At 46.0% G+C, this 16665-nt stretch overlaps 1 protein-coding gene across 3 annotated transcripts in view; it reads right to left on the bottom strand.

Annotated features, from left to right (window-relative positions):
• The window catches only part of MATN2 (matrilin 2), a 170050-nt gene that overhangs the window by 101764 nt on the left and 51621 nt on the right, over positions 1-16665 (bottom strand). For all 3 annotated transcript variants that reach the window (XM_025393743.1, XM_025393744.1, XM_025393745.1), the window contains exon 3: positions 4276-4845. In XM_025393743.1, coding sequence (XP_025249528.1) covers positions 4276-4845 — 570 coding nt within the window. The remainder of the gene's footprint in view (positions 1-4275; positions 4846-16665) is intronic.

Here is a 16665-nt window from a genome sequence, read left to right as displayed (position 1 = left end):
CAAAACAAAACAAACAAATAAGCAAAAACAAAAAACAAGCTCCAGCACTTACAGGTGTGTGATCTTGGACAAGTTATTTAACCTCTTTGGTTCTCAATTTCCTCTTCCATAAAATGGGAACTAAAAGAGCATCTACTTGACAGGTTTGTTGTGTGAATAAAGTGAGTTAACATATGCTAATAGCCTGAAACAACACATGCATACATTAATATCAAGAAATGTTAGTAATGATTAGTATCACCTTGTCTTTAAAGCTCTCCTGGAGCCCCCAGGCAGACCCTGACAATTTCCAGTTCTGTAAAATAGGGATAATAGAGCCACGTATAGTGACACGTAGTCCCAGCTACTTGGGAGGCTGTTGCTTGAGCCCAGGAGTTCGAGGCCAGCCTGGACAACATAGTGAGACCCTATCTCTTAGAAAGAAAAAAAAGATAATGATAGTACCTGCCTCAAAGGGCTATTTTAAGTATTAAATGGAATACCGTATTTAAAAGTACCTAGCACAGGACAAGATTAGCTATTATTGGGGTATAGTTTGTGAAAGGAAAATAAAATCTCAGGATCCCAATTCACTACGCCAAAAGGAAAAAAATTAAGCTAAAAGCTGAGTAATGCAAGAAACGGCCTTTGCTTTTGTTCCTAAGCAGATCGCTACAGATAAAAGGTTAAATATCTCCATAAGTAGCTACTCTATGTTCACCTTATCTTATGTAAAGTGTTGATTTACTGAGCGCTAGAGGACTATATAATTGACTATTCCCCTACCTGCTCCTTTTCTCTTGCAACATGTGGGTTCAGTAATGTGACCATGCCCTCCCTCTCTCCCTTTTAAATACTGAAGCCCTCAAAATCATCTTTGGAAAAAGGCACAGACCACAGATTGTTCCTGTGATTTTCTGTTCATTTTTTCCAGGCATGTCCTTAACCTTGGCAAAATAAACTTTTAAATTGATTGGGACTTGTCTCAGATACTTTTTGGTTTACAAGTTCAATGAATGTTTAAGGAACAAATGAAACTTCTGAAACCTCAGAGATGTCATCTGCAACTTGGAAAATGCTCACCATTGTTGTCTAATCATCTGAGTGCAGATCAAAACTGAGGCCATCTGCCTAGCCCATCGGTCCTCAGTGTATTTGATTGTAATAATACATAACACAGTGCACACTGAATAGGGCTCTACCATTTACAACACCTGTTCACTCATCTACTTTCTGCATATAAAATCTCATTTTACAGTTGAGGCAACTGAGGCTCAGAGAGCACAAACATTTGCTCAAGATTGTACAGCTAGAGTCAGCTCCTCTTCCTCCTACGAAGGCTCCCTTCAGAGTTTCACCTATTTCAGGTGAATGCCAACTGCAAGGTAGGTTTACCTGGCCAGGCTGGACTGTGGAGGTGGCCATCAGAAAATAGTTTACCTTAAAAGAGGAATTTATAATTCCCAACATGAAGAGGAGTGAAATGAGCAAGAGATTTGGAATTAGCATCCAACTATATCTTGGCTATTTGTTTTTCAGGTGATTCACTTAGCAACTTCCTTAACCTGTAAAAAGAGAAGGCAGGAGTGTGCTGCTGCCTCCCGGGGCTTTCTGCGATAACATCCGGGAAAGTGCTTTATAAATGTTAGTTACTGCAGTCTTTACTGTGCAGTTGATAAAGAGGCCCTGGGGCCTCTTCAGCATTTCAAGACTGCTGCTGAGTCTGCTGAGCAAAGCCTGGCAGTGCAGTGCAGGGAGAGACAGCAGCCGTGTCTCCTGCAGAGTGGATGGGGGCACTCACAGGGGATTCATTTCTCAGGCCACAGGAACAAATGGGATAACACTGATGTTTTCTTAGAGCTTCCAGATTATAACAAAGAAGATGAAGGGAGGAAAAGTCCAAACTGCCTTTTCATTTTGCTGCCTTGCCATAAAGCACACAGAGATGGTTTTTCCATGGACACGTCCACATTGGTATATCCTATTCAACACCATGGGAGCGGAGGGGGGTGCTCAGTCCCACTGTGTAGCTCCTCAGCCTCATCATGTTATCTTTTCATTTTCTGATAAATCCAGAATGATTATAAAAAGAACCCCTCCATTAACATTTTCCAACACAAATGAATAAACTGTCAAAATGGTTACAGAACCAATTTCCCTTTTAATATTTTCAGGAAAGGGGAAACATAAATTCTGCAGAAGTCATTTAAAGTCATAAACCTTGGAAATGCTTGCAGTGTGTCCTGCTGATTAAAGTGTTCCAGCTGACTTGGGCCATGGCACACCACAACACGACCTCTGCAGTGCCAGGGAAATGGCACTTCTGAACACTTTCCAAGTGGCATTGCAAGGAAAAAGATTCTTTCTTCTTCACGGCATTGATTTCTTAAATAAATCTTTTGATTCTGGAGTCAAGAACAAATGAGATCTCTGCACTTGTTGAGGTTAGTTCTCAGCAGGGGATTTTGTGTAATACACATCAAAAGCACACCTTTTTTCCCTGGGGCCTGTATCTTAGGGGTCTAGAATATGTCACATTCTGAGAACCCCCTCCCGGGTGCCCCTCCTGGGGAGTGGGTGCGGAGTCTGGCTCTAAAGCTCATTCTCCACCCTGATCTAGGAAAAGGTATTTTACATTTTACAAATAGATATTTACACATAGATCATTTACAAATAGACATTTAAAAATAGATTATTTCTTTTTATTTCCCCATCAAAGATTCATGGTAGCTGGAGGGGACAGGGACCACTGGGAATGGATAAGTCAGGGTGGGACATTGTTTACCAAATCAGGACGCGAGTTTCCCGGATTGGGCTGCTGGCCCCCTGCCCTCCCGGAGGAGGAAGAAACAAAAAGGCAGCCACAGAGGCAGGAAACTGCAGAGAATGCAGGCCGACCTGCTGAGAAGAGGGGGGCAGGAGCAGGGGTAGAGATAACTGGAAAGTGCGCTGGAAGGAAGGGAGAGAGAAGACCTATGGAAAGAGGGTTAGAAAGCAAAAGAGGGAAGAAAGCTTGCAACATAGAAGAATGCAGCTCCGAGAAGCATCTTCCTGCAGAAAGAGTTGGCAGGTGAGGAATGGCCCCTACAATCTTAACAGGCAGGGAGCTGCCAGGACCACACCTTGGTCCTCGTACACGCTGGACCTCTTTGTCAGCTGAGAAAACATCCTCCGCCAGCACCACCATGGGGCAAAAATGCCATGGTATTCCACACCATCCAAGGAGAGATTGTTACTTTTTCTGCCTTTCCATTCCTATCCCTACTCCAACTCATGAATTCCAACTTAGGGAATTCCAGGGCAGCTCCATGTGCTGAAGAAAAACTTTGTCTATCTACTGTTCCTCATTCTGTGGCTTGGACTTATGTGTCCCTTCCCCAGGGCAATCTCCCTGAGCACCCAGGCCTAGGTCAGGTCCCGGGGTTGTACACTCCATCGTGTCCTGAATTCTTCCTCCATTACACTGTGACAACTATAGTTACTTATTTGTATAATTATATATTTACTGTCTGTCTCAGCTGGGTGCTCATGCCTATAATCCCAGCATTTGGGAGGTTGAGGCAGGAGGGTCACTTGAGGCCAGGAGTTTCAGAACAGCCTGGGCAACATGGCGAAACCTTGTCTCTACAAATAATTAAAAAATAAGCCAGCATGGTGGTGCACACCTGTAGTCCCAGCTACTTGTGAGGCTAAGGCAAGAGGATCACCTAAGCCCCGGAGTTCGAGGTTACAGTGAGCTTTGATCATGCCACTGCACTACAGCCTGGGTGACAGAGCAAGACCCTGTCTCTGAAAGATAAATAAATAAAAATATGTGTCTTCAGCCGGGCGCGGCGGCTCACGCTGTAATCCCAGCAATCTGGGAGGCTGAGGCGGGTGGATCACAAGGTCAGGAGATCGGGACCATCCTGGCTAACACGGTGAAACCCCATCTCTACTAAAAATACAAAAAATTAGCCGGGCATGGTGGTGGGTACCTGTAGTCCCAGCTACTCGGGAGGCTGAGGCAGGAGAATGCCGTGAACCCGGGAGGCGGAACTTGCAGTAAGCTGAGATCGCACCACTGCACTCCAGCCTGGGCGACAGAGCAAGACTCTGTCTCAAAAGGAAAAAGAAAAAGAGTGTCTCCTTGGTCAAAGTGTAAGCCCCTGGAGCACATTGTGTTTATCTTGGCCTTTGTTGAAAACCCATTGCCAGCGCAGTATCTGGGACATGGTAACAGAGAATGAACACCTGAAGATGAATGAATGAACTCTAATGGTTTATCTAGAAGAGTGACAGAGAAGCAGGACTTACTGCACAACTTCCTCTGGAACACGGAGGTCAGCGTCTCAATCTGGCTGAAATTGGCCACCAGGAAGACATGGTCCTCATGGGGCTCACTCCCAATGGCCTTCAAGGTGTTGAAGTCTACCTGGCCCACACCAATGGCAAAGATTAGGATGCCCGTGTCCCGTGCCTTAGCAGCCACCTCAGCCACGGAGTCCTGAGGTCTCCCATCCGTCACAATCATTATGACCCGTGGCACATTCTCCCTCAGGGGCCGGGCCCCCTCTGCTTCTGAGAATGCGATGTTCAGGGCATACTGGATGGCCAGCCCCGTCATGGTGCCCGTGGACAGATGCCGCATCCTCTTGACAGCACGCTCCACCTCGGACTTCCTCTTGAAGGTCTTGAGGGAGAACTCATTCTTGACAGTGCTGCCATATTGGAGCAGGCCCACTCGGGTGACGTCAGGACCAATGTCCAAGAATTGCAAGATGTCCATGAGGAACTCCTTGACCTTTGCATAGTCATGGGTGTTGACACTGCGGGAGCTGTCAATGATGAAAACCAGGTCTGCCCGCTTGTTCTCACAGGAGCTCTCTGGGGAAAAAGAAGTGGTCAATTACATTAGAAGAGAGGCCAGGCGTGGTGGCTCACACCTGTAATCCCAACACTTTGGGAGGCAGGTGGATCATCTGAGGTCAGGAGTTCAAGACCAGCCTGGTCAACACTGTAAAACCCTGTCTCTACTAAAAACACAAAAATTAGCCTGGTGTGGTGGTGGGCACCTGCATTCCCAGCTACTCGAGAGGCTGAGGCAGGAGAATCACTTGAACCCGGGAAGCCGAGGTTGCAGTGAGCTGAGATAGCACCATTGAACTCCAGCCTGGGCGACAAAAGCAAGATTGCATTAAAAAAATATATAAATACAAATATAAAAACATTAAAAGAGAGTTAAGGACCCAGTGCAGACCAGCTGTTGTTGGAAATCCTGGGGCTGATGATCACCTTTGAAACCTCCAGTCTTCATCAATTTTCCTCCCCACTCATGGAAGTATAAGGTTATATTTGTGCATGGCTGGTAGATCATGACTACTGGCTATAATCAGATAGCAATCCTTTTTGCAAGGTAAATCAACATGTTAGTTTCCAGAAAGTCGCCAATGCAGTTTTTATGTAACCAAATACCTGATCAGGGTCAAAATTATTTTATTCTTTACCGCATGACACATAAGCTTGGCTGGGCACTGCAGAGAATATAACAGAAGCTTAGGACAGGGTCCAAAGTTAAGGAGCTTCCAGTCTACCTGTGGAGACTTAACTAATAAAACCATGAAAGAATAACTGTCATGAAAACTGTGTGGTCCCGACAATAGCTGCTAAGAGAATAGGGATATGAATGGGCTGGGGTCAAGGAGATGGGACATTAGCTGACCTTACAGGTGCATGGTGATTAGATTAGAGAGAAGGCGCACATGGAGCGGATCACATGAACCAAAGCCCAAGATGGAATGAGTGTGGTGGGTAACAGAATAAGCGATGAGACCTTGTAGTAGAGGGAATACTAGGAGTTTCAGGCAGGAATTAGTTGGAGAGATGGCCTGAAGCCAGTTTAAAAAGACCTTTCCTTTCAGACTGAGAAATATGTATACGATGCCACCAGTGAGGGGCATCTTAGCATCATATTATGTAACTCACCTCTCCCATAGGGAAGTTACATAATGAAAAGTCAACAGAGTCTGGCAGTGGTTTGCAAGATGGATGGTCTACACAATTTCTGGACTAATCTCATTGAGAGGGGGACTCAGATCTAATCCCAGGACAGTAGTGGAAATGGAGAAAAGGGGACCTAAGAAATATTTCAACAAAGGACACAGTTAAATTGGAAAAAGGCAAATGTTAAGTCTTTCCCTTACCACCATGACTACCATATTTATGCCTTAAGCATCTAAGCAAGAAGGCTGTAAAAGGTTTGAGTCCATAGACAAACTCATCCCTTTTGTGTTTCTAGCATTAGGATGATATTGGATGAGATGAGAGGCCTCCAGCCTCAGTGGGTGGAGGCTGGACATTTCTGTTGGAGTTTCTCGGATATTCTGAGCTACTGCCTTTCACCAGGGTGGGTCCCCCCCCCCCCCCCCCCCCGCCCCGTTCTCTCCTCCCTTCCCGGACTTTGCAGCTGAATCAGGATTTGAAAGGGATTAGAAAAGGGATCCCAAATGCTTGCCCTAAATCCTAATCACCACAGCTGCAAGAAAGAGAGAGAAAGCCAAAATGAAACAGTGAAGCTAGTCATAAAAATGAGAAGTGGGAAAGGCCCGTGAGGTCATCCTGTCCAGGCCAGCTTGCCAGACTGTGACTCGTCCCTGAGTGCCTGCACACACACCTCATCCTTGCTGCCTTACAAGTCTAATGATTTTAGGAGAGGAGGCAACCCCCAAACACCAGTAGCCTGGCAAGAAACCAACCTTTTGCCATACCCACGCATAACCCTGGGGGCTGGGTGAGTCCAGGGTGAGTGTCTCAAAACAGAGGACCCAGAAACTGAGCCTTTGAGGTCTCAGCGATAAGATCTATATGAAACCTAACATTTGCAGGATGTTTTAACATCTTTTTTCCAGAACACTTTGTCACTGTGGTGTCATTTGATTTTCAGAACAAGTTTTTGAGAAAGGAGCAAGAAGCCTCATACCCACTGCATAGATGAGAACATGGGAGCACTGAGGGTTTGAAATCTTTCATAATTTAGAAAAAGAAAAAAACATACAGAGGTGCAACCACTATCCACCTCGTTGGGCAGCTGTAAGAATTTAAGGAAATGATGTGATGAAGGATCCAGTACGTGGGAACTCCCGACATGTGCTGGCTGCATGTATAGCTTCTCCCCTGCCCACCCCTCCCTCAGCCCTCACTCATGTCCAGCCCTAGGCTGGGTAGGGGCAGGGTTACAGCTATGGCTGTGTGGTTGGTGCTGCACACAGGCACCTGCTCAAGGAGGTGAGAGGAACTGAAATCCAGCCAAGCCCTGAGTCCCAGGGGCTGAGTTCACCCTAAGAGGCACCTTAACGGGATGCTTTTCAGCCAGGTGCAGTGGCTCACGCCTGTAATCCCAGCACTTTGGGAGGCCGAGGTGGGTGGATCATGAGGTCAGGAGATCGAGACCATCTTGGCTAACATTGTGAAGCCCCATCTCTACTAAAAATACAAAAAATTAGGCAGGCATGGTGGCATGTGCCTGTAGTCCCAGCTACTTGGGAGGCTGAGGCAGGAGAATCGCTTGAATCCAGGAGGTGGAGGTTGCAGTGAGCTGAGATGGTGCCACTGCACTCCAGCCTGGGCGACAGTGCAAGACTCCGTCTCAGAAAAAAGAAAAAAAAAAAGGCGGGGGTGTCTCATTTTCATGAAGGCTCCTATGGTTTAGCCTATATATAGCCCTGGATTGGGGCAGTGGATGATGGATCTGCAGATCCCGGGAAGGAGGACAAGGGAGAGCATTCCCAGGACCCAGGCAGGCCCCTCTCCAAGAGCCACACCTGCCCCACCCTTAATGTCTGAACTTATTGCAGGGAGAATGTGACCCAATAATCTTTATCTGCTGAAAAGAGGGGCCAGGCTTAGACCCTGCCATGGAGAAGGATATTAATTAAGGCACCTTTGAAGGGAGGGAAATTCACACAAGACTTGCACTCTGAGAACTCTCTTCCTTTGGAGATCTTTGGAAGTAGCGGATCCTCCTTGGATTGGGCCTTTATTATGGGTCTTAGTCATGGTGTCAGTATCTATCCAAGCATCACAATCAATTTAAAGGGAAGCCTGGAAGTTCCATGGAGAATTGTGTGCTAAATTGGATTCTTTCCCTACAAAACAAATGGGTAGTTTCCACAACACCTGCACATTTACAAAAACACCACAAAGGTTCAAAATGTTGTTGGAGGTTCCAAGAAAGGTCTAATTCTGAGTTGAAAACACCAAGTCCTGGCAGCCCAAGTAACTGAATTTTCTTCAAAATGTCTCCTTGGGTCCCTGAGGGCTCAGAACCACAGTCTCATAGCTTGTCCCTGAAAGGGCTAGTTCAATGGTTCTCAAACTCAAATATGCATCTCAATTCTCTAGAGGACTTCTTAAAAACTAAGACCAGGCCAAGTGCACAGCGGCTCACGCCTGTAATCCCAGCACTTTGGGAGGCCGAGGCAGGCAGATCACCTGAGGTCGGGAGTTCAAGACCAGCCTGACCAACAAGGAGAAACCCCATCTCTACTAAAAATAATAATAATAATAATACAAAATTAGCTGGTTGTGGTGGCGCATGCCCGTAATCCCAGCTATTCAGGAGGCTGAGACAGGAGAATCACTTGAACCTGGAAGGCAGAGGTTGCTATGAGCCAAGATCGTGCCATTGTGCTCCAGCCTGGGCAACAAGAGTGGAACTCCATCTCAAAAAAACAACAACAACAACAACAACAACAACAAAAAACAAGACCAGTGCACCACAACCCCAGAGCTTCTGATTCCGCAAGTTTCCATTTCTAATAAGTTCCCTGGTGAAGTCAATGTTACTGGTCTAGGGACACACACAAGTCAAAGAAATAGAGAGCTCTCTGGAGAAAAGAAGTTCTATAAAGTCTTGACCTTGTTATCTCACTGGACTTCCCCAAGGTTAGGAAACCAGTCTCATTTATCTTTGTAGGCATGCAGTTGGAAACACAGAAAGTCTTCATTCAACATCTGTGGAATTAAATGGAATTCTGGTGGAAGCAAGTCATCAGGTGAAAGAGATTGAATCAGAGCAGTTAGTTCAAAAAGATGATGACAAACACGAAGCCAAAAAGTTCTAGAGGAGGTGTGGTCCTGCTAATGGAGTCAGAGATTCTAGGACCCAAATCTTTGCCATTTTATGAGGGAGCATAACCACTTCTGAAGTTTGATTCATGGAATCATAGACTAGTAGACTCTTAGAGGTGGAGGGGTCCCAACAGAGTCCAAGTCACTCACTTTATAGAAAAGAAAACTGAGGCCCAGAGGGTTGACTCTATCTCTGCAAGGCCCTCATGGCTCACCATGGTCAGACCTGATGCCCTTTCCATTGTCTCATGGCAGGCACCCTTAGGAAATTATCAATACAGCCAGCTATTATGATAGGAGCTTTGCAGATACCTGGGAACACTCTAAAACATTTGCTGTGAAAAGCCTCACGTATTCTCCACATGGGAACTGTTGAGAGATGTTTCCAGGAAATGGATTTCCTTGGTGTGTGTTCTTCTTATGCTGACAATTGGTTCTGATGAAGCACATCCTGTCTCCTTGGCCTGGGAGAAGAACATACAATGATCTTCCTTCTGGCCTCTCACGACAGGGTTTTCAGCCACAGTTGGAAGACGGTTTGTGGGCCCGTAATAAAACGTCCTCCCTCTAACCATAAAGTGATGATCTGGACTCTGTTAACAGCTCTTCCAGTACTGTCAGCTTGACTCCAAAGTCCATGTATTGGGCAAATGAGTGTCTTTTACCCTTCCAGAGAAAGGGAACTGAGCCAGGACAATTTTAAGCAACATTCCTACTCCAGCAGAATGACAATGTGCAACCTCAGAACTATTTCCTCCTCTCAAGATTGCAGCCTTGTCACTAATCAGCCTCTCTCCCGTTCTGGCTAAATTCAATCAAGGCCGTGTAATCATACTGTAAATATTTGGTGCCATCTGCCTGGGGAAGTTAGGACACATTTGGAGAAGTAATGAGTATGAATCTCCATGACAAGGGTAAAATCATTTCATCTGGAGACCAAAGGGGGCTCTGAAATCCTAAGTGAAACAGTATTAGAGTCCTATGATCCCATGCAAGCCCAACCTCTACCACTTTCTGTCCAAATGATCTTAAGCTTCTCCTTAACCTGTGTGACCCTCAGTCTCTTCCTCTGCAAGATAGGGATAATAATACCTTACAATACTGTTGTGAGACTCAAAAGAGAAAATAATCGTAATTTATAGCTAATATTTATTGAGCACTTAATTAGCGCCAGGCCTTGTTCTGAATGCTTTGCAGGTGTTGGCTTGTTTACTCTTCACACACACCTTAGAAAGTAGGTGCTGTTACTGTTCTTTAATGGATGGGGACAGTGAGTCTAGAGAGGTGAAATAACTTGCTTGAGTTCTCCTACCTAGTGTAAAAGTGAACCAAATATGGCCTGAGAATGACTCCATGCTTCTATATTTCAGTCTTTGTGGAAAAACTCCAACCAAGATTAGTAAGCAGACAAGATTGAAAACCTAACTTAGGAGTATGCATCTGTAACAATAGCTGAGTCTTGGCCAATCCCAGCGGCCGTATTTCAACCATTCATACACTGCTGAGTGTTCAAATTGTGTTCAAATAAGAAAAACGCCAGCCTGTAGCCAATCCACCCGTTGTGTACCTCACTTTTGATTTCTGTACGTCATTTCCTTTTTTTTTGTCTATAAATCTTCCACCACGTGGCTGTACTGGAGTCTCTGTGAATCTGCTGTGATTCTGGGTGCTGCCCGATTCACAACCTGTTCATTGCTCAGTTAAACTCCTTTAAATTTAATTGGGTTGAATTTTTTCTTTTATCACTAGGAAGTAGAGGAGCTGGGATCTGAACCCATCGTGATGGTTCCGTAGTCTGCACTCTTAACCACCAAGCTATACTCATGATGAATATGAAAAGATTTTGTCCTTTTAGATCTGCCATTTCCAGAATATGCAAGATGCACCAGGGCTGCACTGGCTTTCTGGGGTCAGTTCTTTCCTTGCCTGGACTCAGGGCCTGAGAGCAATGGCCCAAACTTGCCTACCTCCTGCCAAGTGCTTAAAAAAAAAAAAAAAAAATTAATAATATGATGAAAACAGATGCTTGCCTCCCTGGATAGCAGCAGCCCAGCAAATCAAGCCGTGGGTGGTTTCCATTCTCACTCCTTGACAAGCGCTTATGGAGAGCTCAGTAGGAGCAAGGGTCAGGAGGAGAATGAAGGATGGGACAGGTGTGATGGAGAGAGAGAGGTCACCAATCTTTGAAGGGCTGTGGGGAATAGAAGGACTATAGTCTGCACAATAGTCAAATACCCAGGAAAATTGATTTCAGAAAATGTGATGTTCTATATCAATTCCCAGCAAAGTTCCCACGAGCAGATGGTTTGTGGGCACTTAACAAGAGAACCATGAAAAATGTAATAATACAAGTGAAAAAAACTGTAACAGTTTCTAGGACAGTGGAAGAGTGAAGGGATTAGGGAACTAGAGTATGATTTCCAGGCCGCATTAAAGGCCTACGTGAAGGCTGCAGTTATGAAATTCACATGAGACCAATCCACGTGGTTGCATGTTTTGCTGCAGCCACATTCAGCTACACAGATATGGGGGAAGGCTGGCAAAAGTTGAATGTAACCAGGGTTATCATGTAGCCAAACGAGAATGATGAATCAGGAAAGGGGCAAAGGTAGTTGACAGTGATTCCCTATGGAATTAAAGCTGGGGAAGCAGGAAATAGAGGAATCGAGGTGAAAGACAGTGAAAAAATAGCAGGAACAATTAACTGAAAGTCCAGATAAGGTCACAGAATTGTTGGAGCTGGAATACTAGTAGGGGTAAGCTGGGAAGATAGATTTAAACTGAGATTATGGCAGGATTAAAGTTACTGTAATTACACGGTCAAGATAAGAATGTGGCTGAAATCTAGCTGGGAACAGTAGCTCATGCCTGTAATCCCAGCACTTTCGGAGGCCAACGTGGGTGGATCACTTGAGGTTAGGAGTTCGAGATCAGCCTGACCAATATGGTGAAACACCATCTCTACTAAAAACACAAATATTAGCTAGGCTTGGTGGCGGGCACCTGTTATCCCAGCTACTTGGGAGGCTGAGGCAGGAGACTCGCTTGAACCTGGGAGGCTAGACATAGCAGTGAGCTGAGATTGTGCCACTACACTCCAATCTGGACAACAAAGCGAGGCTCCATCTCGAAAATAAAAAAGAGAGAGAGAGAGAGAAGTGAGTGGTTGAGATCTGGTGGAAGACCAGAATATTGGAGAAAAGAATCTCAAAGCTATTAAAGGATGATTCATGATTCATGTGGATATTGAAATCACCAACAATTATGACAAGGGTAATGCTGGACAGAGCAGCAGTAAGCCAAGAGCTAAAACTGTTCTTTGAACTAGGAATAACCAGAGGATTTTAAAAATTACCTAAGGGTGACCCAAAACACTATGAAGCATGATTAAAAACATGATTAAAATTTCCTAAAGGGACAGAGAAAAAACTAGCTCACCAAGAGTTTCAAAGGGACACTGGGGAGAAAAAGCTGTTTTATGATGAGAGAAGAACAGAGAGAGAGACAGACAGCAAGCCATGATCATGATGAGCCAGCAGGAGTTTAAGGAAGAAAAAAAAAAGGGGGCGTGCAAAATGTATGTTTTATTCCTAGATGGCACAGATCAAGAGGATCCAGGGAACTCTGTAGTATGGATCTCAGTGAGGCAAATGACTGACCCTAATGAGGCAGATTCCCTGTATGCAGAACAATTAGGTAGAACTGTTACGTAGAGCCAGTCATTCAACATACCTATTGTATGTCAGGCCCTGGGGATACAAAGGAAGGAAAAGACTTCTGACTGTGAAAGGGACACAAATAATAATGGGATACATGAAGCAGGCAGACCAAAAAGATACAGTGTGCTGTTGTTGATAAATATAAACATATCAAGCCAGTCTGGAAGGAGGTCTCTGATGATACGAGCTGAGAGAGAAGGACAGTGAGGGAGTGGTTGACTATCTCTTGGTAGAGGAGGAGAGGGAATGTTTGACTATTTCAGGCTCTAAGGCAAGCTTAGCAATGCCTTTTTCTTCAGTCCCTGGCAGATATTGTTCATCAATTCTAGCCCTGTCCCCCTCAGTCTGGATCCTTTCAACGTGGCACTTCAAGTACCAGTAAACAATCTGTCAGAACTGGCACACAGGCCGGGCGCGGTGGCTCAAGCCTGTAATCCCAGCACTTTGGGAGGCCGAGGCGGGTGGATCACGAGGTCAGGAGATCGAGACCATCCTGGCTAACATGGTGAAACCCCGTCTCTACTAAAAATACAAAAAACTAGCCGGGCGTGGTGGCGGCGCCTGTAGTCCCAGCTACTCGGAGGCTGAGGCGGGAGAATGGCGTGAACCCGGGAGGCGGAGCTTGCAGTGAGCCAAGATCGCGCCACTGCACTCCAGCCTGGGCGACACAGCGAGACTCCGTCTCAAAAAAAAAAAAAAAAAAAAAAAAGAACTGGCACATGAAATAGAATCCTTCTACCAACCTGGTCTTAGAGCCTGGTGCTCTGCAACAAAGATTGAAATACTCAATTTTAAGCATGTCTGAAAAAATGAATAGAGGTAAACTAGCTAATCATATGAGACACTGTCTGACTATAAGGGCTAACATTCTTTTTCAGTGGGAAATAAGGGCAGGCAGACAAGGCTGGCCATGTGAAGGGTCGGCACATGAGCTTCCAGGTAAAACCACATTCATGATGGAGGGCTGACAGGTGGGCATGGGGTCAGAGCAAAGCAAATAGAAAGATTGGAAGAGATATTCTCATCAAACCATGAAAGTGGTATGGATCCTCCACCATAAGAATATAAAACTAGCACATCAGAATACAAGGAAATTGCATCCAATAAGCCAGCAGTCCCCAACCTTTTTGGTACCAGGGACTGGTTTCATGGAAGACAAATTTTCCAGGGACAGAGTGGGGAAGAGGGGGACTGTTTCACCTCAGATCATCAGGCATTATTTAGATTCTCATAAGGAGTGCGCAACCTAGATTCCTCGCATGCACAGTTCACAATAGGGTTTGCGCTCTTATGAGAATGGAATGTCGCCACTGATCTCATAGGAGGTGGAGCTCAGGTGGTAATGATCGCCTGCCGTTCACTTCCTGCTGTGCAGCCTGGTTCCTAACAGGCCACGGACTGGTATCAGTCCACAGCCTGGGGCTTGGGAACCCCAGCTATAAGCATTTGATTTATGAGACTTGAACTACATGAGCTTGTCAAAGAGAGACAGAGAGACAGATGGACTGAGAGCAAAGACGACCATGCGACACAGCACTGGGATCCCACCCACCACTGTGCTCCCACAAGAGCATGTCCACAGACACCCGAGATGCGGCCCCTGAGCCTCCTCAGGTGCTTCTGTCCCTGTGTGCCTCCAGACTGTGACCAGCTCTCAGTACTTAAGGACAATTGAAAGGCTATTTCAGATGTAGTTTAGACTATATTTGTTTTGTACCCCAGTGCGACTTCCCCTGCAGTCCCCTGCATTTAGGGCACTTGATTAAGGCACCATGGTCCTTGGCCAAGAAATAATCAATTCTCCCCTCTCTGATTCCCTTATTAGTCAGTCGCCAGCTGCAGCATTGCATCAGGCCTGACACTGCAGAAGGCAGTTGATGAGCTAGAGCTTTCTTTTGACTCAGTCGTGCTCTATTCACATTTTCTGAAAAAAACCGCTGGGGAATATTCTGAAAACTTGCTTCTGCTATATTAGGGAGACACCCTGTATTACTTAATGGGTCTAAGACATATTGTGAACTCATTAGCAAATCATTTCCCACTTGGTAACATTTTCCGAACATTTTTGCAAATTCTGGAGGCATTTGTGGTTCTCCCTACACCACTGCATACAACGCTGGGAGGAACTGCTAATAATCTGAGTAACAGAGTCAGGCCCAGAAAGGGTTTCTGAGGGATGGAATAATGAGTAGAAACTAATAAGATGAAGTATAATTGGTAAAAATGTCAAGCCCTGCATGTAGGTTTGAAATCAAGTGCATAAACCAAAGAAAGGGAGACAGCTGGTCACACGATAAAATCTGGAGCCAGGATGAAGTCCAAGCCTTGCATGTCACCCCCATGTCCCCAGCCCTGGCACCTGTGGCCGACAGCCCTAATCAGTCCTGGTCTCAGAATCAAAGTTCAATCACAGGATTCCTCTTGACACAGCACCCCAATTTCCCATCACACACAGACTGGAGGGAGCTTATGAAAAGAAACCGATTTGTCCTCAAGATGTCACTTTCCAATCACTCCCATTAGACTCCTCCCAACCTTATGCCCCAGTCATCTCATCAATGGCTTTTCCAGAGAGAGACTCTCCTGACAAAAAATGGACCTTAATCTTCCTCTTTCTGCCAGAACTTTCCCATGAATGAGTATTTTGGTGAGTTTCATTGATCTGAGTCCCAAGAGCTGGAAATGACAGCTTTAAATTCCCAGTATCGGGCTGGGTGAAGTGGCTCCTGCCTGTAATCCCAGCATTTTGGGAGGTTGAGGTGGGCAGATCACCTGAGGTCAGGAGTTCAAGACCAGCATGGCAAAACCCCATCTCTACTAAAAATGCAAAAACTAGCCAGGCATGGTGGTGTGCTCCTGTAGTCCCAGCTACTCAGGAGGCTGAGGCAGGAGAACTGCTTGAATCCAGAAGGCAGAGATTACAGTGAGCCGAGATCACGCCACTGTACTCCAGCCTGGGCAACAGAGCGAAACTCTGTCTCACAAATAAATATATAAATAAATACATAAACTGCCAGTATCCATGAGTCCCGGGGAGTTATTCAATCAAAGCAATTTATTCAAAAGCCACCATCCTAAGGGTCACTAATGGCAAGGCTGCTGATGTTCAGGGGAGAATGAACTCATGAACTCAGCCTTCTCCACCAGCCCACCACTCCCTGCCCTATACCTTATACCACAACAATGTCCCACTGCCTGTCCGTAGTCCCTACGCAGCGCCCTCTCTGCTAGGCATGCCCTCAGCTGCCTCTTCAGCTTAAGACTCAGGCCTGTGGTCATCTATTTTGAAAACCTTTCCTTGATGGGCCACTCTCCACTGGCCTCAATGGCCTTCCTCTAAGCCCCAACACTTCCTGCTTACCTCTGTCTGACCGTCTTCCACCAGTATCTCCTGCAGCTACCTGGCCACATGCAGTGTCTCCTATGAATCCCTAGTACCCGGTCTAGTGCCAGGCACCTGGCTGCCCGTCTGGGTCCTTGCTTATTCCCTTTGGTGTGTACGTGAGCTTCCAGGTCAAGCTTGTGGGTGGGGGGTGTGGGAGGGCAGGGAAGAGAAAGATTGCAGATACCCTGCCATGAGCTAGAATGGGCTGGGAATGCTGGTCAGCAGAGGCACAATAAAGAACAGGTAGCAGCTGGGATACTTGACAGCTCGATAACATCAGAAACAGGTGGGGACGGCCAGGCATGGTGGCTCATGCCTGTAATCCCAGCACTTTGGGAGGCCGAGGTGGGTGGATCACTTGAGGTCAGGAGTTTGAGACCAGCCTGGCCAACATAGTGAAACCCTGCCTCTACTAAAAATACAAAAATTAGCTTGGCATGGTGGCAGGCGCCTGTAATCCCAGCTACTCAGGAG

The sequence above is a fragment of the Theropithecus gelada genome, chromosome 8 (assembly GCF_003255815.1).
Source record: "Theropithecus gelada isolate Dixy chromosome 8, Tgel_1.0, whole genome shotgun sequence".
NCBI lineage: Eukaryota > Metazoa > Chordata > Mammalia > Primates > Cercopithecidae > Theropithecus > Theropithecus gelada.
This window is presented reverse-complemented; position numbering and strand designations above follow the sequence as displayed.